Raw genomic sequence first — 27,207 nt, 5'->3', positions numbered from 1 at the left:
CCCAAAAAATAAAAATAGGGAGTAAAACACTCCCAACTAAAAATGAGAAACAGACACATCGGAGCATGTCACCCTACTTTTATCTACACAACTCAATGGATATGTTTGGACCAGTAGTAAACAATTTAGGTATAAACTCTAAAGAAACAAGCACCCAGTCTGATTGTGAACGTTCCTTCGTTTTAATTTATTCAAGCAGAGTTCCATTCCACCTCTGTGGATCAGCCCTTTTTGATAACATGTGTTTCGGCTCATGTGCCTTTTTCAGATCTTGGCATAAATTAGCATCACCCTGATGGCATATTCTCATTCAATACGCCTCATGTTCATGGGATAATGCCACCTGCTGAGTCTTTGTCACTATGATTCTGTGTGTCGCTTCGCGTTGGCTCTGGTGTTATGCCGAAAAGGCTGAGTTCAAACTCAGAGATACCAAAAACTAGAGATCTCCTGCCATTCTTTTAATTGATAAAAACCTGGTAATTATAAATACCACTTGCCTGGTCTGTAACAGTGAGGAAAACCTCCTACTTGATGAAAACCAATTGGATTTTCATTCAAACAGGAGTATGGAAACAAGTCTTGTTTCATGAAACAGGAAATTATGAAAACACTTTGCATCAAAACACCAAGAGCCCTAGTACACCTTGATCTACCAGCTGCCTAGCGTCAGACAATAATACAAGATGACAAGCTAAAACAGGATTGGTGGCACTGCCTTGTAGTGGATCACCACCTACATTGATGTTTGCAACCTAAGCACTCAAATGGGAGACTTCAATTCAACAATTTTACCCTCAAAGTGTCTTTCTCAACTTGCTTTTACGCCGCCATTTAACTGACCACCCATTATAAAATGATGATGTATGTGTTCTCGTTGTAGGGGTAATCTTACCACTATGTCCTAAACCCCTAAACCACATGGTGTGACATGTAATACACTTCCATAGTTGTACTGCAATTGGTAAAACATCTTTTTGTAAAATACCAATGAATTAAAGTTAATGTTTCTTCTAAAAACAAATGTTTTGCTAACAATTTAAAACTCGACCGAAGACTTTGTAAAGAACAAAAAAAAGCATTTTGGTGAGTGTCTCCCCTCACCTTCTTCCCATGTCAGGCTCATAGGGTAAGAAGTAAAACCCGGGGATAGAGAGGTGCCAGGGAGCTGGCTGACATGAACCGGATGTTTTCATGAGGAAAGTTTCATTTCCCCCTCGAAAGTCCCTTTTACCCCATCTGCTTTACCTCTGCATCCTCTATGGTGCTCTCTGTCTCTTCTATCTTCTCTAAATACTTCTCTATTTACTATCCTGTCCTTCTTGCTAAGTCTGGTAGGGAGAAGTTCAAAAGGGATATCCTGGTCTCTAAACTAGTCCTCCCTATTGCTGATACCTACACTAGCGCTTCTGCCAGCCAGACCCTCACCCACATCTTCTTTGTCATTCCTTCGCCAGACCTGTGTACTCCACATATGGTCTCTGTGCTCTCTCCTTTTTCCTCCTCTCTCATTAATGGTGGCACCCGGTGAGAGGATCTCCTGGCCCCCTTGTACTCCTCTAAACCATTATTAATGTTTACCGAAATGGCACCATCTTGGTCCAAGGCCCTCAGGCCAACCTCCTCCTTTTTGATAGACACTCACTGCGCCTCATCAATTTCCTTTCTTCTTCTGCTGTCCTTTCTATCCCTTCTCTGGCTCCTCTGCCTCCACCCTCTGTCACCTCTTTGGCTTCCTTTACTTCTTCTCTGGCGGCCCTGTTGCCTCACCCCTCTGCTACCTCTCTGGCATCTTCATCCTTCTCTTTGGCTACCTCGTCCTCAGCTCCTTATTCCTCTGCCCACCCTCTATCTCCTTCTACACTTCCACAGGACGTACCTCTGACCTGTACCCCTCCATGGAAGTCATTCAAGGGTGGCAACCTTCTCCACATTGCCACTCTCAACTCTCCCTCAGCTGTCAAACACTCCTCTGACATCTGCCATCTCCTGGAAGAACTTGACCTTGATGTTCTCGGTCTGGCCGAGACATGGTTCATGGATAGATCTGTCACAGGTTTTGACACTCTCCTCCCTGATGGCTACAAAATCCTCTCTGTGCCCAGATGCAACTGGCCCAGTGACGGTGTAGCCTTGATCTTCCCGGAGTGGATCCCTGCTTCTATCATCACTATGCAGGTCTATTCCTCTGAATGCCTGTTCCGCAGGCTCCCTCTCTCTCTCCTGGTCGCTCTCTTACTGTGGCTACTATCTACCGGCCGCCTGGCAGGGTAACCTTCTTCCTCTCTGAGTGGGATGACCTCTCCTCCTCCCTCTTGGCCTCTACCACTGAACTCCTCCTCGGAGACCTCAACATCCACCTGGATGCTTGTCCTTCCTTTGGACTCTTTCGCAACCTCTGCGATTCTCTTTCTCTCTCTATTCTTCCCTCTGGCCCCACTTACTCTGCAGGGCACACCTTGTTGGATGTTCTGATCTCCTCAGACCTCCCCCTCTCTAACCCTCTCATCACACCTCTCTCATGGAGTGACCACTTTCTCCTCTCCTCTCATCTCTCTCTCTCCACTCCTCAGGCTGAGCCAACTCCAGCACTGCCATCCACCTTCTCGGTCATCCAACCCATGAAGCGTGTGTCTGTTGAGGCTTTCACTACCACTTTCTCGCTCCCTCCTGCACCTCTGGCTGACTCACATCCTGACACAGCCCTTTCCAACCTCCATTCTTCTATCTCAGACACTCTTGATCTACTTGCCCATGTAATAAGGATCTGCTTGAAGCTCAAAGCCAAGTGCAACTCTTGGTACGACTCAGACCTCGTTAACCTTAAACGCAGGTGTAGGCTGGCTGAGAGGAAATGGTGGGTATCATGTGCACCCACTGACAAACTGGCCTGTCACCTGCTTCAAAGGGAATACGGACTCTCTGTCCACACTAAGAAGAGAGCTCACATCCAAGTCTGCGTCTCTGCGGCATCTAACAACTCGGCCGAACCTTTAAAATCTGCAAGGAGCTGGCAAATCCTGCTACAGTCTCTACCTCTCCTGTTCCGTCCCAGGCCCTCTGCAAGGCCTTGGCTTCACATTTCATCTCTAAAACCAGAACATCCTGTCCACCCTCTCTTCCTCTACTCCTTCTTGCTCTACTTTTCGACTACTTCTGGTCTTCGTGTGGGCGCCTCTCCAACGCCCTTCGCTTCCTTTCCTTTGTTCACCCCTGACGATGTTTCTAGACAAGTCCAATCTATGAAAGTCTCATCGAAACAGGTTCTTCCCTGTTCATCCAAATCCATCAAGGACCATATTGACACCCTCACTCCAGCGTTGGCTGACTTCTGCAACCACTCTTTCACCACTGGAACATTCCCTTCCCCCTGAGGCACTCCCTTGTGCACCCTCTTCTTAAGAAACCCTCAGCTGACCCCTCCTGTCTGGCTAACTATCGCCTGATCTCCATTACTCCTCTTCTGGGCAAAATCTTGGAAATGCTGGCCATCTCCCAGCTTAGCCTTCACACTGAATCTGTTGGTTGTCTCCATGGCCATCAGTTGGGCTTCAGAGTGGCCAGAAGTACGGAAATTGCTCCCATGAACATCTGTGAAGACCTGCTTTCAAACCTTGACATTGACCATCCTTCTGTCCTCATCCTCCTCGATCTCTCTTCTACTTTTGATACTGACAACCATGCCATCCTGCTCAACCGGTTCCATGATAACCTGGATATCAATGATCAGGCCCTGGCCTGGCTGACCTCCTTTCTAAATGACCGACCCTCCCAGGTTCAACTTGGGTCCTTCCTTTCCTCTATCTCTCTCTATAACTGTGGCGTTCCCCAGGGGTCTAATCTGTCTCCTTGGCTGTTCAACCAATACCTGGCACTTCTTGCACACTGCATAGCTGCTCTCTGCTCCAACTTTCTGTGCTATGCGGATGACAGTCAGCTCGTTTTCAGGCTCCCGTCAGCCACCTCTTCTCCCTCTCTCATCCCAGATTGTCTGTCTGCAATCCAGGAGTGGTGTGCCGCCAATGATCTCTGCCTTAATTCCAGTCAGACAGAGATCCTCCTCATTGGCTCACCAGCACCTTCCTTTCCTGTCGCTCTCTGGCTGCCCACTCTGGGCCCTCTTCCTGCTCCTAAGTGTGAGGCTAAGAACCTTGGGGTCATCTTGGACTCCACACTCTCCTTCTCTCCTCACATCTCTGATGTCTCTAAGACGTCACACTACCAGCTGCACCTCCTCAGAGGTATTCTTCCTTTCCTCACCTTCCCCCAGAAGCTCACTGTCTCCAGAGTTCTGGTTCTCTCTAGGCTGGACTACTGCAACAGCCTCTTTCTAAATCTACCTGCCTCTAATCTCCGTCCTCTCCAACACATCCAGAACAGGACCACAAGACTTGTCCTTGGCCTCAAGCGAAGGGAATATATATCTCTCCAGCATTGAAATCTCTTCATTGGCTCCCGGTGGCAGCAAGGATCAAGTTCAAGACCCTCTGCATCATCAACACGGCTTTCTGGGGCCTGGGAGTGCAATACCAACAACTCTCTCTAGCAAAATATCTTCCAACTCAAGCTCTTCACTCATCTACCTCCAACTCCTTGAGGGTCAGTCGCTTCTCCAAGCAATGAGTTTGTGGCAGACCTCTTTCTTCGGCTGGCGCCTCCCCATGGAACAGCCTCCCTGCCGCTCTGAAACTTGAGCAGAATCATCTCTGGTTCCAGAATCACCTCAAGACCTTCCTCTTCGCTTCTGCCGTCTCTCTTTTTCTCTGCCTGTCCAGCTGCAAACCTGCATTGTCTCTTGGAACCCCCTGCACTTGTGGTCTATATCTGTAACCCTACATTCCCCTCTCCTGCACTTATTAGACACTTATCTGCACTTCTAACGCTCGCATTTGCCACCCGTTGCATGCACTACTTGTTGTTTCCTGATTCCTTGTCCTGCACTCCCCTGCACTTGCGCGATCTGAATATCACTAGGCCTAGTAGGATCGTTTTTTTTGTCCTCCCACTGTTCCCGTCCCTTGCCTTGTCGCGCCTTGAAACACGTGTGTATAAGCACGTTATAAATGTCATATCATATCCAGTGCTGGTCATTGGGCCGGCTCTCGGCGGATCCGAGATCCGGCACCAGATGTGTAGCCGGATCTCGGGATCCGGCCAGAGTCAGCCGCCCAAGCCCATGAACCGCGCTGGAAAAAAGAAAGAAGAAAAAAAAAGCGTCCGCGACGGCAGCATTGCCGTTTACCGCGGCTTTGGCACTGATGTGTAATGCACAATGCTCACTACATAGTTTTGCAAAGGTAGCGGGCGCCCCTCTCTCGAAAGAACAGACTCGACAACCTGTTCAGTGGTTATTAACCACTTGAGAGTTCGCAGCCACTGCTTTTACTCACTGTGCCTTTCACAGATGGGAAATATCCATTTACATATCAGTCTTTGTCCTGCCCAGGGGCAGTCCAGCACCGAAATGCAATGGCAATTCCAACCTGAACGAGAGTACCACCAGCAACCCCATACACGTGTTTCACCCTTGTTGGGGATCATCAGTGAGGTGAAGCTGATGCCTCTCTAAGCACAGTGAGAGGGAGACCACGTCTGGTTGCCCCCAGGAGACCTAGGGTTACCAATCCCAGGTTCCTTGAAAAATAGTTTTGCAAAGGTAGCGGGCGCCCCTCTCTCGAAAGAACAGACTTGACAACCTGTTCAGTGGTTATTAACCACTTGAGAGTTCGCAGCCACTGCTTTTACTCACTGTGCCTTTCACAGATGGGAAATATCAATTTACATATCAGTCTTTGTCCTGCCCAGGGGCAGTCCAGCACCGAAATGCAATGGCAATTCCAACCTGAACGAGAGTACCACCAGCAACCCCATACACGTGTTTCACCCTTGTTGGGGATCATCAGTGAGGTGAAGCTGATGCCTCTCTAAGCACAGTGAGAGGGAGACCACGTCTGGTTGCCCCCAGGAGACCTAGGGTTACCAATCCCAGGTTCCTTGAAAAATAGTTTTGCAAAGGTAGCGGGCGCCCCTCTCTCGAAAGAACAGACTTGACAACCTGTTCAGTGGTTATTAACCACTTGAGAGTTCGCAGCCACTGCTTTTACTCACTGTGCCTTTCACAGATGGGAAATATCCATTTACATATCAGTCTTTGTCCTGCCCAGGGGCAGTCCAGCACCGAAATGCAATGGCAATTCCAACCTGAACGAGAGTACCACCAGCAACCCCATGCACGTGTTTCACCCTTGTTGGGGATCATCAGTGAGGTGAAGCTGATGCCTCTCTAAGCACAGTGAGAGGGAGACCATGTCTGGTTGCCCCCAGGAGAAAGACTTTTTTCTTTTTTTGAAAGGAACTTGGGGTTGGTCACCCTAGGTTACCTGGGGGCAACCAGACGTGGACTCCCTGCTCACTGTGCTTAGAGAGGCTCAGCTTCACCTCACTGATGATGCCCAACAAGGCTGAAACACGTGTATGGGGTTGCTGATGGTACTCTTGTTCAGAAAGGAATTGCCATAGCATTTCGGTGCTGGACTGCCCTTGTGGGCGGGACAAAGACTGATATGCAAATGGATATTTCCCATCTGTGAAGGTACAGTGAGCAAACAGCAATGGCTGCGAACTCTCAATGTGGTCAATAACCACTGAACAGGTTATCATGCCTTGTTCTTTCGAGAGAGGGGCGCCTGCTACCTTTTTTGTAATTTTGAAAGGAACTTGGGGTTGGTCACCCTAGGTTACCTGGGGGCAACCAGACGTGGACTCCCTGCTCACTGTGCTTAGAGAGGCATCAGCTTCACCTCACTGATGATGCCCAACAAGGCTGAAACACGTGTTTGGGGTTGCTGATGGTACTCTTGTTCAGAAAGGAATTGCCATAGCATTTCGGTGCTGGACTGCCCTTGTGGGCGGGACAAAGACTGATATGCAAATGGATATTTCCCATGTGTGAAGGTACAGTGAGCAAAAATGAGCCAGGGCTCATCAAGGGGGCCTGGCCTAACTGCAGGCGTCCTGCTGGCCCATTAGGCCACGCCCCCCTGAAGAGCCCCGGCTCAATAGGCTACTGGCACCCCTGTCAGGCAGCCTTTTGTAGTGATCAACACCCTCTCCCCATGGGAGAGGGTGTTGATCTCTGCATTTATTTTCTATTGGGTTGCCTGGCAGGGGACAGCAACAGCGCCTCGCCTATTCAGCCTTAATGGTGGCGCTTCCCCTCAGCAGCTGGGGAGGGGCAGCGTCGCCATTAAGGCTGAAGGGGTGAGGCTGCTGGAAGCTGAGGCCGTTTTCCTGAAGACTGAAACTCACGGAGTTTCAGTCTTCAGGAAAAGGGCCTCAGCTTCCAGCGGCCTCACGTTTCTCTCCACAATGGTGGCACCGGCCCACGGGCATCTCCTGCTTAAAGGTATGCCTCGCAGGTGCGGCGCCACCATTATGGCTGAAAGGCATTTTTTTCTGGAGCCTGAAGCTTTCGCACACGAGCGAGAGCTTCAGGCTTCGGAAAAAATCCTTTTCTTGTAGTGGCCGGGGCTGGCAGGGGAGATTAGTGGGCCCCACAGGGCCCCGCCTCAGATTGAAATTTCGGAGCCTGCCGGGGCAGAGCCCCAGCAGGCCCCGTCCCACTTAAAGCCCTGGCCGGTGGTAAAAGGCAATGTTGTCTTTGTGGCCACTTTTTTTTTTTTAAGTATTTATCTGATCGGATGGCCACTACCAACCCCGCCCCCTCTAGACCATGCCCCCTCTTCCCCCAACCGCACTTGTGGGATCCCCCACCACATTTTTTCCATTTCCACAACTGATCATATCATATCATGTCTCTTGTGTCTACAGAGAAGCCAGGCCTGACTCTCTGCTGCTCTGTCCAGGGTCCTGAAAGTAATGCCACAAATCAATCCAGCCTCTGCCGAGCAAGTGGTACTATACCCCGCCAATTCACGACAGCTCTGTGATATGTCCTTTGTGCTGTCCAGGGTCCAGAAAGTATCTAGGCAAAGCCAATCCAGCCCCAGGCGAGAAAGTGCTACTATTCCCCGCCAAGACAGATCGTTGCTGCGTGCTGTCCAAGGGCCTGAAAGTAATGCCACACAAAGCCAAACAGACCCTGCCGAGGATATGCAACTAACTTGCACTAAACTGTATAATTTGCCGAATGGAATGCATTCGACGAGTACATCTTTGAATCTTCGAGTAGCACCGTTTTCAACATCGGTTTCCAAAAAATTAAATCCGTGGGAACCAACCAAAACATCGATCTTGCCCTCTGGCGACAAATCTTCATTTACAGTATGTGAAAGTGTCATCGGTTTACCTCTTCCCACAATCATACATGTAGATATCACACGCTGGTGGGATAGCTTGGCAATGTCATGCACCTGCTGCTGACATCGGTGTAGTTTTAAATTCCATCGCCGAAGCGCCAGGCTTTTAACCATTCTAGGTGATCAAAAAAAATATCGCTGAGCTGAGAAAAGTTACGGCTGTTGTTTTTAAAGCCTTAAAGCTAAATTAATTTTAAAAGGGTATGTTTAGTGCAACTGGGCAACATATTAGGCACGTCTTTCTTTGCATCATTAGCACCACTGCAGGACCATGATCACCACTGCCCCAGACCACCCTCAGGCAAAAGAGAAAAACACGAGCTCTGTGCATAGACCAGCACCGCGCAAGAAGCCAAAAACCAGCCTCAAACTTTGCAAACGTGCCGGCAATATCATCAAAATGGCCGAAAGGAAGTGGCGACTAGTCTTTACACTGCATTACATGATAGGTTATTTATAACGCGCTTAATACCCAGCGGTTTCTAAGCACGGACCCGGGGACCGAACCTGCGTGCTCTGTGTCTTCTTGCTTCCACGGTGAGCACATTGCCCCTGAGCTATCGTCCCGCATGCCATGACACGTCCTCTCCCAGTAGGCCCGCCTGCAGTTAATCTACTCTGCCACCCTCGTGTTGATCATAGTGGGGCTGCTTCCGAGACCTATAAGCCAATGGCAATTTACAACATCAGCCGGGAATACGCGGGAAGAAAGCTCACAAAAGATGCTTTTTGTTGTAGTCCTGGGCTACGAACAAATGTGTTTCCCCTGTTTGACTGTCTCTCCAAACTGATAATCGTCTGTGGGCATGTGTGGGTCGGTCCTGTGTGTTTAAATGGCTCGGCTGGCATAACTCCTGAAAACGGAGGGCTGTTTTGGATGTTCACCCGAGCCAACTCAGAAGGAACACCCAATACACATGTTCCCTTTTCATCGTGGGTGAGGAGAGATTGTCCTCCGAACCCCCTTTAATCCCCCACCCCTCCCTGTACCCTTTGGCACAGTGCCACCCGGGCCCTACCCATCCACTGGAACCCTCTAGGTCCGTCTTCATAGCCTCTCGCCCACAAAGCCCTCCATCCGCTACGCACCTGCGTACCTGTTCGGCCCTTTGGCGCCGCTGCCACTCCTCCAGCTTTTATTCCCGGCATGCGCGCCCCTTCTGCACTTGCTGGCAGGGTTCTATGTGTGGCGTTTCCCGGGAAAGCCTCTTTTGTGGGTGGCCCAGCAAAGGCGGTCCACGGGCTCCCAATGTGTGAGTCGCCCTCGGCGGTGCAAGCTTCCAGACTCTGGCCGCCGCTTATGCGATGCGGGAGCTTCTCAGGTTGGCGGGGTGTTGGGGTGGGGGGGAGGAGGGGTTGACCAGTCTCTCGGCTTGTTAGCCCCTTCCCATCTCACCTGCCACCACTACACGTTTCGGGCATTTGTGAAACAGGTTCAAGTTGAATGCGGACTTCTGCCCACGGGAATGTGGCACAGGGACAATTACTCATTCAGCACAGGTTATGGGGAGACCAGAGGGCGAAGTTTGCTTCCCCATGCTTCCCCACCGACTCCCGCCATATTTAAACCAGAGGTAGGGCTTTCTGCGGGCCTGTGCCACAGCATGACTCCCGGGCTATCCGCGGATCACTATATGAGGACCTGGCTGTCCATGGGCTGGATTCAAACGCACCTTCTCAGGTCTATGCAGGCAGATCTCGCACTGCACGGTGTCGCACAAGACTTAACACAGAGGTGCGTTGTGTATTGAGGGGGTGCCAGGTGGGAGAACAGGCGATCCTCGGAGTATCTAAGCGCTGGCCTTACCCTACATTTAGATGTTGATGGGCTCCCAATCAACATACATCAAGGGGTGGACTGGGAATCAAGAGGCCCTGGAATTATTTTTTTGGAAAGTGGCCCCATTACACATTGTCAGCCAGCCCAAACCTTTTCCTAAGGGAACATTTGGAAATACCACAGAAATTAGGCCCAGGGTGCAGAGGCCTACCAGGAAATCTCCAGAGTTCCCTATAAGCCAGTCCACCCTTGCCTGCAACTGAGTAAAGCCCTGGAGCCTTCTGAAATCAGCAGGCCTAAGTGGTCCGCGTTCTGGGAGCGGGATTCTGAACCTTTTTCCTGTAGCAATGAAGTAGACATGTTTTTGGGGCCGCCGTACCCCCGTGCCGCTGCTGTGACATGCCGAAGCAATACACGGTGACCCGTCTGTGCATTATGCTTTCTCCCGGGCCTGTCAAAAATGGGCACTAGGAAAGCCTTGGCTGCTTCCACGTGTGAGCGACTCGTGGACGGACGTGCATAAGAAATACACGTGCAGAGGCGAATGAGGGGGATTCATGGCGGATGGGAAATGGGGCGGTTGGTTGAGTGGCGTCCCTTAAACCTGCATTGCACAAAACTAAAAAAAAAGAAGAAAAAAAACAGGTGCTGTGGGAGGCAACACTGCCATTCTATATAACGCTGCTGTAATGGAAGTCCCAGGTTCCATCGCTGTCCACCTGATGTGGCCCATCTTGTGCCATGGCTAACAGCAGGCACCATCGCCAAAAGAATCACTCGTGTTCGAATTTAAGCGCAACTCTTGAGAAAATGTGGGCGTATAAATGAGGTGTAATTGCTGAGCTATTCACACATTAGTCAAAACATAGGGCACGAATCATGCAATGCAGTCCAAAATGACTTTGCACTGACTTTGCACGGCAATAATACACTTTGCACAGTTCCATGAATCAGGGTTTGTGGTGGCAGCGCAAAGTCACTTTCAGCAGTGCAAAGTCATTCCATGAATCGGGCCTCTAATGGAGATGGGGCCCTTCTGAGGAAATGGTGGCATATCTTGAACATGCCCTGGCGCGGGTCATGCGAGGGTGGGTGTACTGTGCAGATCTGGATCTGACTGAACAGGTGTCCCTTGAACTGGGGGGCATCATGAGGGAAGACTAGGGGGATGTCAGCTGGTCTCCATAATAAGCCATGAGGCTTGGGCTGGTCGACGCCACAATCATTCCCTTCCACCCAAGCATCCTCCGTTTCCCCCACCAAGAACCCGTGCCACCAGGGCCGCCAGGCCCACGCGACCCGATTCATAAATATGTAGCAGGCAACTCCCACACAGTGCATATGTCCTACATTATTCTTGGGAGGATAGCTCAGGGGCAACGTGCTCTCCTTGGAAGCAAGATGACACGGAGCAACACAGGTTCAATCCCCGGGTCTGCACTTAGAAACCGCTTGGTATTAAGCGTGTTATAAATACAAAATAAATAACCAATCATATCATTCCGGGAGCAATCTTGGCCCACGCGAGATGCAGGAAAGCAACACCAGCACCCACGCCCTTGTTTCATATACCTCCAGCAGGGATGTCTTCTTTCTAATTGGGCAATGTCATTTAATACCGCGTCCAACCAGAGAAAAGGGAGGGGAATCTGAACTTTTTCAGACTTTGGAAACATTCTGATTGGTTAAGTGCATGGGGGAAGGGCTGGGGGAGAGGCGGAAGAGCCTAATAAACTGCCCAGGTGTATAGAACATCGGGGTGTGGAGAAGATCACAGTAGAAATAACATTAAGGACATAAACGTAGTGCACATACGCACTATTGACTGCTGCAACTGTCTCCACTTACCTTGACTCCGGTCGCAAGGGCCTTCCACCGCCAGCACTCTGAGATCATACCAATGGTGAAAGGCGCTATACAAATGACCACTGACATAACATAATGTAGGCAGATCTGGTTCAGGCGCAAGTTCCCAAAGCTACGCAGTCCCAGCAGCCAATGAAGCGCAGCGAGCCAGCGTGATAACAAAAATCATGGGCCCCATAACTTTTGACAGCGAGACCAGTGCCTTCTCAGGCCTCTCGTTTTACAAAATGGAACTGAAAATGTGCTTTGCAGTGTGATTATTTCTGGTCAGAATATACATTTCTCTTCAATCATTACTTCGCTTATCATGTGTGCAACAATCCATCTAGTGTTGTACACTGACTCACCCTCTCTAAAATATATCTTAATAATGTCTATATTAATATATATTGTAAATGTTCACATTTACAATACCACTAGCGCCACATCCACTGTGACACAATAATATGAATTCTGTGCTTTTCAAAGAACGCACCAGCGTCTTCCTCAGTCGGAGGCTGCCTCCCCTACATGTTTCATTGTTAACACTCCCCCTGGGCCTTCTTCAGGGTATTCTGCTTACTCTGGGGTGGGGGGGGGGGGCAATGCCTTCTTTGTCGCGCTGCAAATACCTCCGCGTCTCTGATTTGAGGAATGGTTGTCATCTTGGCGTGTCCTTGTAGAATTCAATGCTGACCTGTTTGCCAAGCTTTAGTTTTCACAAAGCGATCTCTCTATGAAGAGGAATGAACCCGCAGCTTGGGGTGAGTCTCTGTGGGTGTGGTTGTGGATTCCTCTTAAATTGGGACAATCGGCGCGTCTCTGGGGGGCTGTTGCACTTGCACACTGGCGTGTGATATTTTAACTATATGCCCATCTACGCCTGAATTATAAGGTGGGCGTACACTGTGAAGACTTGTTTCTTTGCATTGGTTGTGCCCGGTCTGCCTAAAGGGTGTACCAGAGGAATTCTGCCCGAAAGCCCCCCTTCCCTAAAGGCTTCAGCCAATGGAATCCGAGCATCTAAAGTGCCTGAGGAGGAGGAGGTCTCTTGTTTACTTTCAGCTTGAAGTAAAGCAGTCCTGTGTTCCAGTAAGCACTGTGCACAAGGCCCGACACTTGGAAATCAGTGTGCAGACTAACAAGGGGCCATTGCAGAGCTCAAAGAGCAGGCCTCATTGGCTCCTGGGTTCGCGGCCCAGTCAGGGTCTAGCTGCCTTATTTTGGGGTCACTCGCAGCCAGTGTTATTGGGGAGCCCAGAGAGGAGAAAATGACAGTTGTCAAGGCGTGAGAGCACCATGACAGAAGTGACCCGAACTCTCTGGGGCCTACTGTGAAGAGATTGCTGCACCTCAGAGCAGCTGCCTGGAAGCAACTGCTTGGTAAATTCATAATATGGAGGCGCACAATGTTGTCAAAGATTGCTCTGGGCATTTTGGCAGAGGAGGCAGGAGTGGTATGGCCTCTGAGGAAGGGTCAGCACGCAAATGGGAAAGTTGGCGGAAGGTAGTTGCCAAAGCAGATGGTATGGGTCCCCACAGTTTTCAGGTAGAGTTTTTTTTTTTTTTTTTTTTTAATTCTTTATTTTAATTTTAGTACTTAGAACAAAACTGAACAATAAATCACAAAATATCACAACACAGCATAAAGGATATATACATGTAGGAATAGAAAAAGGAAAGAAATAAGCAATGAACTAGTACCTACTCAAAAAAGCTCCCCAGACCTTTGTATGTAGACTCAATTTCCCCATTTTCCTGTATATAAATTTCTCAATATTCGCTAAGCAGTTCATTTCTGTAATCCAATCCTCCAATATTGGTGAGACACACGATTTCCAGCTCCTCAAAATCATTTTTTTGCAAATAGAAGTACCTCTGAACAAAAATTTCTTTTCCGACAGTGAAAGGTCGTCCAGTAAATCATCACAGCCCAGCACCATAGTCTTAAAATCCAAGTCAACATTTTGGTTCAGAACCCCGAGACAAATAATACAAACCTCATGCCAAAAGCCACGAACCCTCACACAGTCCCACAGCAAATGTTCCATACTGCCTTTCTCACTCCAACAACACCAACAAACATCAGAATCAGACAAACCTCTATTTTTAAGCCTTTCCGGGCTCCAAAAAACTCTATTGAGAATTTTGATTTGTCTCGACCGTTCAGTCAAACTTATCGAACAAAGCTTCACATTCGCACACATCACAAGCCACAGGTCAGGATTGATTTCACAACCCAGTCTTCTGCTCCATTCATCTAGTAATTCAGTATTCTCCTTATAGTTCGATACAATTCGATGATACACCCTACTCGCAAGCGACTGAACGCCAGAAGTGAAAAGTTCAACATTCACATCCCCGTCACAATGCACTTCACCAATACATCTCTTCAATTTCCTGAAGTCCGAGATAGAAAAATTTTCAACAGTAAAAGTAGCACTTAACTCAGCAAAGTCAATCCATTTTCCATCTTTAAAAACATCACTAATCCATTGAATTCCGCCAAGAAAACACTCCGGCCAAAACAACAACTTGCCATTGTCCGTTATAGCTTTATTCAGCCACAGAGATGCATCAGGCGATTTCAGAGCAACCGAGCCACACATATCATAGATATTCTTCCAAACGTCTCTTAGAAACTCCGTCAAGGGGCATCTATTACCACGTTTGCTAACAGTCGTGAATATCGCTCTTGGGGCGAGTGGGCCCATCACACTTGCCTCTGCCATCGCCCATTCACTAGGAGAATCCTTCAGAAAAGGAAGAAAAAATTGGCACGAGAAGGCCATATGATATGCCTTAAAATTTGGGACACCTAGTCCCCCCTTCTCGACCGGGAGCTGGAGTTTCCAAAGCTTCAGTCTAGGCGGTTTCTCATCCCAAAGAAAGGACTGGAGAGTGGTATCGATCAACTTCCAAAAGGATTGACCAATTTTCAGGGGAAGCATACTCAGAATATAATTAATTTTTGGTGCAGAATTCATCTTTAGCGCATTTACTTTACCCCACAGAGATAGGTGCAGTACCGACCACCTTTGGACGTTCAATTTCAGTTCCTTACAAACCATACCCATGTTCTCTTCAACCATATCACTAACATCCGGAGTCAACCAAACCCCCAAGTATTTCAGCTTTTTCTCACACCATTGAAATCCAAACCCCACCACCAAAGACTTATCACAAAGTGCAGTCACCGGCATTACCTCCGATTTAGACCAGTTAATCTTATATCCAGCCACTTCATGAAACCAATTAAGTGTGTTCATCAACGAATGCAAAGACAAATCCAAGTTCCTCAAAACTAATAAAATATCATCTGCGTAGAACCAAATCTTCTGTTCAACACCGTGAAAGGAAACACCTTGCAAATTCAAATCACCTCTCAATGCAATAGCCAGCGGTTCAATGGCTAGGACCAACAGCAAAGGGGACAATGGACAACCTTGCCTAGTGCCCCTATGTAAATCAAAAGATTCCGACAATAAGCCATTAGTTTTAACATTGGCTGTGGGGCGAGCATATAAAAGGGCCACCCACGCAATGTATTCCTCTCCCATGTTCATATTTCGTAAAACCATAAACAAATATTGCCAGTTAATTCGATCAAATGCTTTCTCAGCATCTAGGGAGAAAATCGCCACGTCTTCATCTAAATCCTGTGCATGTGACATGGTCAATAACAAATTCCTGATATAACTGGAAGTCCTACGGCCTTTAACAAACCCAGATTGGTCAGTGTGAATAAGCTTCGGCATGAGTTGTTCAATCCGTAAAGCAAGTAATTTAGCCAAAATCTTATTGTCAGTGTTTATCAAACTGATTGGTCGATAGTTTGACGGCAAATTACCATCCTTGCCCTTCTTTAAAAAGACTGAAATAGTAGCATGGTTTGTAGACGACGGGAGAAGTCCAGCTTCCTTGGATTCAGTATACATATCCTTCAAAAGACCCAACACCCTCTCCGGCAGAATTTTATAGAACTCAACCGGTAAACCATCAGGTCCCGGAGTCTTCCCAGAATTCAATTTACCAATGGCAGATCTGATTTCATCAATCGTGACCTGTCTGTTCAACTCTTCCTCCTCATCACAATTAACCTTTGGAACATCCAACCCGTGTATAAAATGCTCACCTTGACCAGTAACATCAGATTCGTCTCTATATAAATCAGCATAATAGGTCTTAAAGACTGCATTAATCTCACGCGGATCAAAAGTAGTCGCACCATTCCCGTCCTGAACTGAAGTAATGGCACCCTCAGAGTGTTGCTGTCTCAATCTGTAAACTAACCACTTATCACATTTTTCGCCTCGTTCGAAATAAGTACACTTGATCCTATACAAATCGTTATTAGCTTTCAGACTCAAAATGTCATCTAGTTCCCTCTTCAGCTTCCTTAACTCATTCCTCTTACCATCATCATTCGGAGTACACACCAATTCCCTCGTCACCCCAATAATACGACCATCAATATCTGAAGTCAACCTATCCATTTTCTTCCTTTTGCTGCTAGACAAACTTAGATCCAGACCTCGCATTGTACATTTAAAGGCCTCCCAGATAGTCCTTTTACTGAGTTCTCCCGAAGTATTTTCCAACACAAAAAATTCAGCCTCAGTCCGGAGCTTCTCCAAAAGGACATCATCATATAAAATTGATGTATTCATTTTCCATTGAAACGAACTACAGCACTCAAAGTTCAGAGCTACCTTCATAAAGACAGGAGCATGATCAGTAACAGCAATAGAGCCAATGCTGCTGTCTAACAAATTTGCGGTCACTCCACCCGCCGTGAGTAGCATATCAATTCTCGAATAACTCAAATGCGAGCCAGAATAAAAGGTAAATTCCCTTACATTAGGGTGTTGCAGCCTCCAGCAATCTTTCAAATCAAAATCCTCAATAAGATTCCTAAATGAACGATAATGAATATCTTTCCTCTGAATCATCCTCTGAGTTGAGCGATCAATAGAAGGATCATAAACCAGATTAAAATCGCCTCCAATCAAAATATTGGGACAATCTAGATCAAGCAATAACTGCGACAGATCCCTATAGAAGGAGCCATCATCCATAGATGGAGCATAAATACTGCAAAACACATTCTTAGTCCCCTGAATATCCATCAAAAGAGCAATCATCCTGCCTGCTTTATCACTGCGAGTTTTCAAAATCTTAATCGGCGAACCTTTTCGAACAAGAATTGCAACACCCCTGCTTTTACTGGAATAGCAGGAGGTGAAGGCATTGCCAACCCACCTCTTCTGCAAAACACTTACATCCTCTTTCAATAGGTGAGTTTCCTGCAAAAAACAAACATCACATTTCATATCCTCAATACAATTAAGAATCTTCTGCCGTTTCACCGGATTATTCATACCATTAATATTCCATGAGGTGATCGAAAGACACGATTCCCTGCTAGCAGACATAATGAAAGGTCCGAAATGAAACCAAAAAGTAAGCACTAGTTCAAAAAACAAAATAACCCAAGAAAAACTGTCAATCAATGAATCCTGAGTTTGGAGCAGACATTGCGAAATACAGTGGTGAGTGTAGGCAGATCCTTGCCTGAAGGTCTTTTCGGGTGTCATGTGCATAGGTTTGCAAAATGGAGGTACGCAGAGTGGCGTCATCAGCGAGAGGTTTCAGTCGGGCATTGAAGAGACATGGGAACAGTATGGAGGCTTGGGGGCTCCACTGCGCTCGGTGGTAGAGTTCAAGAGGAAAGTGCCCGGCCCTACCGGAATCTCCCTGTCAATGAGGAAGAATAAGCTCGGATGGAGAGCAGAACCAAAAAGGCCAACCGATGTGTTCAGGTGGCGAAGGGCGGTCGTGTGGTTGACAGTGTAGACAGTGTCAAAGATGTCAAGAAGAATGCGAAGAGAGAGGGAGATGGAACCAACCCAATGACATCAGAATCTCATCCCTCATGACAAGCAGGTGTGCTTAAGCTAGAAAGGTGCTCAAGCAACAGGCCAGGATGTTTCGCTGAAACCCACCTCTTGACTTGTTGCCACCCTTTCTAGGATTTTGCCAAGAACAGGTGGGCTGGCAATAGGGCAGTAATTGGCTGGTATCCTGGGATTGGCGTTCGCCTTTTTGTGGCGAAGTGACTTACTTATTGTTTTGGTCTTGAGCGGTGTTCTGGACCTTGAGGTTGGGGGGGGGGGGAATTTGCCCGTTTCCGCGAAGTTAGTAGGATTTTTGCTGGATACTAAGTTATCCATGCAGCATCCATGCATCAACAACAACAAAAAGCCCAGGTGCCACTTATTGCCACACCGGATAGACCCTTTTCAACCAGCCACTTCCTTTTGCGTGGTTGCTCAGCCTTTGGCTGTCTCTTACGGAGATGGCCCAAACATCTGCTAGTCCAGTGCTTCAAGGCCCCTGCTGGGCTTGGGACATTTTTGCCATACAGCAGTCTGGGGGCGATCCAGTGCCTTTGAGATCTTTAGCTGGTTCTGAAACATATCCTCCTTGATGTGTCTCTGCAGAGAGAGCACTCATACCACGTGGTCTGGACTGTACAAATGGCATGCACCCGGACCTTGGTGTAGACTTCTGCAACTTATTCACATGTGAAGATCTGCCAAAGAGAACACACTTTGCTTACCAACATTCTTTTCTTGTCTCACATACTTTCTAGGGTCACAAAACACCTTTTTTATCACCTACAAAGCAGTCACAACCACCACACCATTCACCATGACCCGAGAAACTCACCATCTCCGGGGTCAATGGGAGGCCAGAAGCCGCAACAGTGCAAGACTGGAAGCAAAGAAACGCTGGAAGGAAAAACTAGGGAACAGGCCTTTTCCTGCCACTCACCCTGTCGCTAACCAGGGTGGACTGGGAACCAAAAGAGGCCCTGGAAATAATGTTCTCAGGGACCCCATATTACACATTTTCAGCTAGCCCAACCCTTTTTCTATGAGAAAATGTGCAAATACCACACAAAAGAGGCCCAGGGTGCAGAGGCCTACCGGGAAATCTCCAGAGTTCCCTATAGGCTAGTCCACCCCTGGCTGGAACAAGTTACCAACGTGAACAATACTGACCGCCTGCATCCTGCAATATGGGACACACCTGAAGACCCTACTCTTTAAAGAACACCACACTGATCGCACTACTCAAGCCTACTCCCCCCCTCCTCTGCCCAGCTACTTCTACTCTTCCCGGCTTCTCTGCTACCCCGTCGCCCTACACGTAGGCACAGAGCGCTGTTGCTTCCCAGTTAGGTGCACGGTGCACAAATCCCAAACATGCTTGCACTCTGTATCCCAGACATCTTGCTGACCGCTTGCGCTGAAAATAAAGCTCTAATGGCCGGGCTATTCTGGAGTCTTGCTCTTGTTTCGAGGCCAAGTGCTATGTGCATAAGTGGTTGCCAGAGCCGGCAGGCTAAGCTTTACAAGAATGCACAACATAAAATCACAATAGTACACTGCACTCCCTAATGTTGGTCCACTAAAAGGTAGGCAGGATATAAATAGAGGGCTACACGCGCCATTGCCACGCAGCCTCCTTATTGATTGCCTGTGCTTATTGCCCTAGGGTTTCCGCCACAATTCATTTCATATGTCCGTTCAGAGGAGGTAGCACAGACTGCTAAATACTTCTCTTCTAGGCACTAGACCAGGGGTGCACAACTGATTTTGGCAAAGGGCCGAATGTACCTTACATGCTGCCTATAGTGGGTCGAAAAGTATATGTGGGAGGAGCGGAGGGGCAGCAGGCCGTTCAAGCAGTCAGCGTGCCTGGTGGCTCTACACCACGGCGAGGAGCACGTGCCCCATCTCCCATCACTTTAGCGAGCTGTTGAGCAAGATCGGGCTTGTAAATCAGGCCTCAAGTAAACAGAACAGTCGGCAACAACTTATAGAAAACGCCTGTCTGTCGCGCTTCCCGGCAGCCCGAATGCTGCATGCATCGACCTACCCAGGATCACACAAAGCGGCCAGCGGGGAAGCTGGGACTAGATCTTTGTCCCATACACCTGTGGCCACAAGACGAAGACCCATCGTGATTATAGCATGCATGGCGTTTGCTCTAGACTTAATTGCCGTGCTTTACATTCACCTGGCCTCCTCTTACCAGTAGGCCCCACAATCAAAGGTGCTTAGAGGGTCCTCCATCTGGGGCTTCTAGGCGTCTCGGGGACAAGGGTAATTCCAGGCGTTGCCTCTTCTTTTTACTGAACAAATCTAATGCATTCTGGGAGTTGAAGTCTGGGTACACAGGAAGGGGACGGTTGGGCCTGCTGCACCGAATTACAATGCTTAGCACAAGTCCAGAATGGGTCAAATTGAGTCCTTGGTGACCCGCAGTCAAGTGATAACATGGTGTGAGATAGTCCAGCGGGGTAATGCACCTGAGGAGGTATGTGTACAATCTTCAGGTCACTGGTTTGTATCCAGGTGAGCACACTGACTCTTGACCTTCTAAAGTTGCCAAAATGAGTACCATTGAGCTGGGTAATTACAACAGGTGACGAGAGCCTACAGACAATCCGGTTTGTAGAGTAATTCAGTTTGTAAACATCTATGCTACACAAGTGTATCGTTTAACACTGTGTATTCTCTGCCTTAGGAACCCGGTGCCACATGCACGTCGCCGGTTCAAATCCCAGCGGGGCTGCTAAACCTTTCAATAAAACCAGCTATTTACAGAAAAGGGAGTGAGTGGGCACGCGTGCATTCAAGTGGGACAGGATTCAATGAGCCAGAAGTGGGAACACGTTTCGCGCCACATAGTGCTTCCTCTGGGCAAGAAAGCAATGGGTGGCACATAATGCGTTAGCAGCCCTGAACTTCTAAATCCACCACCACTGAAATGTCCTGTGCGCCCCCATTCCTTTCCAGTTGTATCCGCCTGGACGCCCAGACCGCACAGCGTCTTTGGCGGTAGAACCGGGGGCGACGCTTTGTGATGTTTTTTTTTTGTCGCTGGGCAGCATGTGTCTGTTTGCAGACCTAAATTATTTTTACAACACGCGATTATTACAGTAACAACACACACACAGTTTGCACTTACGGGTGTTTGCCGCATGAAAAAGTTACTCACACATAATATATAGGGAAACACAACAGCGTAGAATGAGTAGGGGATTAATCCCCTGGTGTGTGCTACACGTGCACACCACAACAATGTGGCAGCAAGCACTAAACTATTATTATGGAGACAACAATGCAGTCACCTTATGCTTTTTGTTTATTTAATGCAGTGGTCTTCCACCTTTGTCTCTCCAGCTATTTTTGACTCCAATTCCCATAATTCCTAGCCAGCATACTCAACGGTATGGGAGTATGAGAGTTGTAGTCCAAAACCTCTGGCGAGGCAAAGGTTGCAGACCCTCGATTTAATGTATGTGTATCTATGTGTAAGGCGCCGAAGCACGCAGGCATCATGGCAGACATGTAGCACAAGACAAGCACTTTTTTGCCACTTATGTGCTGGTAAACATTCCATAACAGCATAGAAAGTATGCACTGTTAAAACAAAACTTTCTTTGCTGTGTTGCGGTGTTTGTCGGCGCACCGCGTGCCCCCTGCATGTGAAACCTGGGTGCGCATGCGCCCGCCGCTGGCCCCATTCCCGGCGCGCCTGCTTGTAAGATGAGTGAAGGAGCAGGTGGGGCAGAGGGAGTGAGAGGGAGGGCGGGCGGGCGGAAAGGCGAGGAGGGAGCGAGCGCAGCCTCCCGTCCCAGGGAGAGAAAAAAAAATACACACAGCCACAGTGCTGACTTTGACAGCAGGCAGGCAGGCGGGCCGGAGAGCGCGAGGCAGGCCCCCCCTGCAACTCCCGCGCGTGCCAGGGCTCACCTGCACGCACCGTGGGCCGGCACCATGATGGCCATGAACAGCAAGCAGGCCTTCTCCATGCACCCTGCCCTGCAGGAGCCCAAGTTCCCCAGCCTGCACCCCAGCAGCCAGGAGGCCATGCGCAGAGCCTGCCTGCAAACCCCTCAGGTATGTAGATCAAGCGTAATTACAGCGGCGAGGCACACGCTCTTTTTGGGGGGTGGGAGGGAGGGTAGACACTGATGATTTTTTTCATGCAGAACAGTTACACTCTCCCTCTCCTCTCTCTGTTCCACATGTCTCCTCAAGCAGAGATTTCATATTAATTTTTATGACCTGGGCTTTTGAGGTGTGTGGGGGGTGGGGGGATCTCGCGCTCTGTGCTAGGAGGGGGGAAAATGTTTTTTATTCCGGAGTTGACGGTATTCCCCACTGACTGCCATGTGTTCATGCTTTGCTTGCAGCTCCAGGGCAATATATTCGGGGGCTTTGATGAGGCGCTGCTGGCTGTGGACATCGCCTCCTCCCACCTCAAGAGCCACCCCACCTACCACACCATGAGCAGCGTGTCCTGCACCTCCGGCGGCTCCCCGGCCCCCCACCACCAGCAGCAGCAGCAGCCGCACCACCACCCGGGCTTGGACGGGGACCTCCTGGAACACCTGTCCTCGGGTTTATCCATGGGGGACCCCCACCACCACGCCCTGCTGCCTTCGCACCTGCATCACCATCACCACCACCACCACCTGGGCCACCTGCACCCCGCCATGGGCAACCCGCACCCGGGGCCCCCCATGCCCTGCTTGGGGGACGTGGAGTCGGACCCCCGAGAACTGGAGGCCTTCGCCGAGCGCTTCAAGCAGAGGCGGATCAAGCTGGGGGTGACTCAGGCCGACGTGGGCTCGGCGCTGGCCAACCTGAAGATCCCGGGCGTGGGCTCCCTGAGCCAGAGCACCATCTGCCGCTTCGAGTCGCTGACCCTCTCGCACAACAACATGATCGCCCTGAAGCCCGTGCTGCAGGCCTGGCTGGAGGAGGCCGAGGCCGCCCAGCGGGAGCGCCTGGCCAAGCCCGAGCCGCCCTGCTGCGGCGGCGGGGACCGGCGGCGCAAGCGCACCTCCATCGCGGCGCCCGAGAAGCGCTCCCTGGAGGCCTACTTCGCCCTGCAGCCCCGGCCCTCCTCGGAGAAGATCGCCGCCATCGCCGAGAAGCTGGAGCTCAAGAAGAACGTGGTGCGCGTCTGGTTCTGCAACCAGCGGCAGAAGCAGAAGCGCATGAAGTACTCGGCCGTGCATTAACGCCCGGGCGGGCGCCATAGACACCGAAGACAGACTCGCCGCGCGAAGACAGACTCGCACCCTACCATTTATCGGAAGGGACATCAAAGAAAGGATTTATCACGCAGCACCCGTGACTATGGCAACTAATAGAGGAAGAGTGTAGAAATGACACATTACACGCGTTCACCACTCAGTCTATCTCTGGGGGGCACCCACCGCCAGAAGAAACACGGTTTGCACCGCTGGTATGTGAACCTAAGGTGCACGAGACAGAGTATTTATTGAGGTTTATTATTGGAGGGACAACGAAAATAATGTTTTATTACATAATTTATCGTAGAGGATATTTAGAGGAGGCACAATTCCATCACGAAATCTTTGATTATTTTTGGACGTTAAAGGGGAAAGAAGAAATGCGGTCAGCGCGCATTTTATCGTTTGCGGACCACGACGGATTTACCTAACCGCATCAGTGACTGGAGGACATCGGCGGCTCCGCGGAGCCCGGACTCAGATCACACCCTGTCACTGGAGCACATCACTAGACGGGAGAGGCTCTGTCACTGATACAGTTTGGCAGGAGACAGCCTTTTAGCCCACGCTCTATTTTAAAAAGCAGGGTCATTCAAGTGGGACTTGCGGGCAAAGGGCAAGGTCCGTTGACTTTTCTCTCCAGGAATTGTCGATTGCTTCTTCTACAGTTTTGGAAAAGAGGAGGTATCGGGCAATTATGGGTTTTACCTCTCCTCTCCAATTAGAAATGAGGCACCGCACAGCTCGCTTGGCACTTTTGAACCCTTCGATGCCTACAGCTGTAAACACCGTGGGCCCGATTCGCGGATACTTTTGCCCGGGTCAGAGTGACTTTGCACTGCTGAAAAGTAACTTTGCAATGCTGACACAAACCCTCATTCATGGAACTGTGCAAAGTGTATTTTTGCCGCGCAAAGTCCGGGCAAAGTCATTTTGAACTGAAAAGAGACTATGCACTGACTTTGCCCGGACTTTGCACTGCAAAAATACATTGTGCATATTTCCATGAAACAGGGCAGTGAAAAGTCACCTTGCCGCTGTGCAAAGTCACTTTGAACCGTGCATACCTTCCATGAATCAGGCCCTTCGATGCCTACAGCTGTAAACACCGCGCACGTGTCCCGCGTTGCCCCGTGTCAGGCGTGTGTGGCTCAAGCAGTCCTGCTTCTGGTCTCACTGTACACCTGGCACTGCAGTTCCCAGAATGCACCAGGAAACGCAGGACTGTGCGAGCCACCCACTCCCGCCACTGGGCCATGGGAGACACCAGCGTATACACCTGAAAACAAGAAGAAAGCATTCGCTATGATTTATTTAAAAGTAGGATTTAGATCATATTATTTCAGATAGACGCCTGGGAGAATCGCCTGACGCGACCAAGCACCAATTGTGAATATGTGTGAATAATGTATACAGATATTGAAAACTATTTTCAGAAAGCCACACACTGTGTGTCCATGCTTAGCGTGTTGCCTTCACAGTACTCTCTGTCCCCAGTGTGTTCCGGTTCTTTCAACATAACAGAAATCAACTTGCCCCTCCCTCCCACTTTTTTGTACCCAAATCTCACCTCACTTGGCCCTTAGGGCCTAATTTGCACACATGTTTTGACATGGGAAAGTCCCATTGAAAGCATGTGTGTAACTCAGGCCCTTACACTCGGTTCTCCTCCATGAAACCACACACACACACACACACACACGCTCACGCGCGCCACATTTTCGCAGATAAGTTGCAACCTAATGAGGGACGGGGCGTACATGGACATGTTTTTGAAAGCAAAGTGGCGATATGCTATTGAAATGGGAGTCACCTCTGATGCCAGGGACCCCACGGCCCTCGTGCGTGTTGACACAGGCGCGTGGATATTGGCCAATATGTGTGAGTAGTGTGAGTAGTGAGATGTGTAGATTTGGAACCCCAAGAGGCCTTGCGCTGGAGCAGCGCCTTCCGCGTGCGTCAGAAATACACGCAACGGACGCTTTCTTTTGTGTTCGCCTCACGTCGTTTTAGTGGCGGTCACGCAATAAAACTGCCACTTGTGTGAATTGAACGCAGCGCGTCTTGTCACTACCCCGAGCACTGATAATGCTATCAGGACGATTACCTGTGAGGGTGGGGGCTGGGTGGGGGGGGGGGGTTAATGCACACCTACTTTTAGGGAGCACATTTCCCCGATCACGGCCCTTGTTGACCTGCGTGTGTCTGTTTTTACACTCAACCCTTTCCTCCCTGGTCCATATCAAGATGCCCTGCCGTGAGTGTCGGTGTGTCGCACACTCCCCTATTGTCTGAAAGATGTGTTTTATTTGTCTTGGGTCTGGATGAACAGATGGAAATAAATACTTTATTTTTTAAACAAGGCGGGCGTGTCTGTTATTGGAAGCGCAAGGGGCAGAGGTTTTCAGTGCCCGCTAAACTCATGTTATAACCGCACGCACGGGGGGACCGTCCGGGCGTGGGCTCTCCGAGGCGCACTGACTCCCCTTTATTCATTTCTCCTTGAAATCCCGTCGGAAAGCGCTTTGTAAATCAGGCCCCGAGTGAACAGAGCAACCTCCAACAATTGATAGAAGTTATAGCATCGACCTGCCTAGGATCACACAAAGCGTCCAGCGGGGAAGCTGGGACTAGATCTTTTTCACAAGACGAAGACCCGTCGTGATTATAGCATGTGTGGCTTTTTTTTCTAGACTTAATTGCCGTGCTTTACATTCACCTGGCCGATTTACGCAAGGCCCCAATCGCAAGGATGGGCGCAGCACTTGCCAGTGAAGGCAAACGCGCGCGAGGCGCAGAACAGTCTGCAGAGTTTTGTACACACGAGAAATAGCCGGAAATGAAAAACCGGTTCTTTTTAGGGGTGGTGCCGTGGCGCCCTTGCCTGTTCAGGGGCTGTCACTACATTTCCAAAGGATGGCTCCTGGAGCCGCTTCTCCCAAACAACGACAAAAAAGCCGTCTTTTATTCATGAGTCCAACGGCTCTGCCGGCCATTAAAAATTAATGGCCAACAGGCAGAGCATCTTCTGAATATTTCACTCGGGGGTTTCAATGAGTCGCTCACATCAAACGGTAGATCAGGAAAAGTAAGGACACTTGGGGTGGGAAACTCTTTTATTTTATTTGTAGTTTTGCAGGTCTCCGCACCCAGACCCCAAATGTTCGCCCGCCCCGCCGGCCTTTGAATCCGCATCGACGTTTCCCCCACCCAATCAAACTCCCTTTAATAATAAATGTCCTTATGCCATTACATTATATTGTGGGTTTTGAAAATTTAAAATACCGGTGATGCAATATTAATTGGACATAGAGGTATAAAGCGGCAGGGGAGGCGGGTCGGCCTTCATAGGAGACGGCCGCGATATCCACGAGGGTGTAGGCAGCTGCTGTAGGTGGGCAGTAGGGTTTCCCAGGTAAGACTTGAGGTATTTTCATGAATCCCTCACACATTTTCCCTTTGTAGAAGAGTGATAGTGCTCCCTCCCAACACCACTGGGGCCATTGACTGCATGCATATGCGTACACATAAAAACACACTGCACGTTAACCCTGGATGATATGTGTTTAATGCTATTATTTACGCATCCGAACTTAGCCGTATCGGCGCTATGGTACTCAGAGGCGCTACTTTACCGGGAAGCTTATTTCTACCCAGCTAATAGTTTGGCTCTTTTTGAATTGCCTTTTACCGTATGTAAAAAATGCAGAACTTTTAAGTTCACTCGAAGGATGAATGGTATTGTGAGCATTGCACGACGGAGACACATTTCAGTAAATGGACGCGTTTCTTTGCAACCATCCCTGCTTCGATCTCCCAATGTCAAAGGGAAACTGTTCCGTGTAATAATGTCCCCGCAAAAATATCTCCTGACAAAACAAACTCGCTGTTTTTTTGCGGAGACATAATTACATTTTTTTTTTTACAAGGGGGCAGGGAACTTCCCCACAACCCATCCCCATACATAATGTCACCATATATAATGTTGCCAATGGCTTTTCCTGGCGACATTATGTATGGGGACACTATTACCTGATACCAAGGAAGCGCGATTCCGGCTCCCAGACTTCATTCCGGCTCCCAGACTTTAGAATACAGCCGTAGGATTGAGGCGTGTGTTGCCCACATCAGGTGCCCTGTAA

The 27,207-nt window shown here is 49.2% G+C and overlaps 1 protein-coding gene across 1 annotated transcript; it reads left to right on the top strand.

Annotated features, from left to right (window-relative positions):
- Positions 1 to 21,690: 21,690 nt before the first annotated feature.
- On the top strand, positions 21,691 to 25,180 carry POU4F3 (POU class 4 homeobox 3). Its single transcript, XM_069652441.1, has 2 exons — positions 21,691 to 21,920; positions 22,217 to 25,180. The coding sequence occupies exons 1-2, from the start codon at positions 21,798 to 21,800 to the stop codon at positions 23,048 to 23,050; spliced, it is 957 nt and encodes a 318-aa protein (XP_069508542.1). The 5' UTR covers positions 21,691 to 21,797; the 3' UTR covers positions 23,051 to 25,180.
- Positions 25,181 to 27,207: the final 2,027 nt, after the last annotated feature.

Source organism: Ambystoma mexicanum, chromosome 3p, assembly GCF_040938575.1.
Source record: "Ambystoma mexicanum isolate Mex_15411 chromosome 3p, UKY_AmexF1_1, whole genome shotgun sequence".
Taxonomy (NCBI): domain Eukaryota; kingdom Metazoa; phylum Chordata; class Amphibia; order Caudata; family Ambystomatidae; genus Ambystoma; species Ambystoma mexicanum.
The sequence above is the reverse complement of the archived record's forward strand: the minus strand, read 5'-3'. Positions and strand labels throughout refer to the sequence as shown.

Coding starts and splice junctions, on each gene's coding strand:
- POU4F3 (XM_069652441.1), top strand. CDS start 21,798: ATGATGGCCATGAACAGCAAGCAGGCCTTCTCCATGCACCCTGCCCTG. Junction 21,921..22,216: donor CCTGCCTGCAAACCCCTCAG/GTATGTAGATCA, acceptor CTTTGCTTGCAG/CTCCAGGGCAATATATTCGG.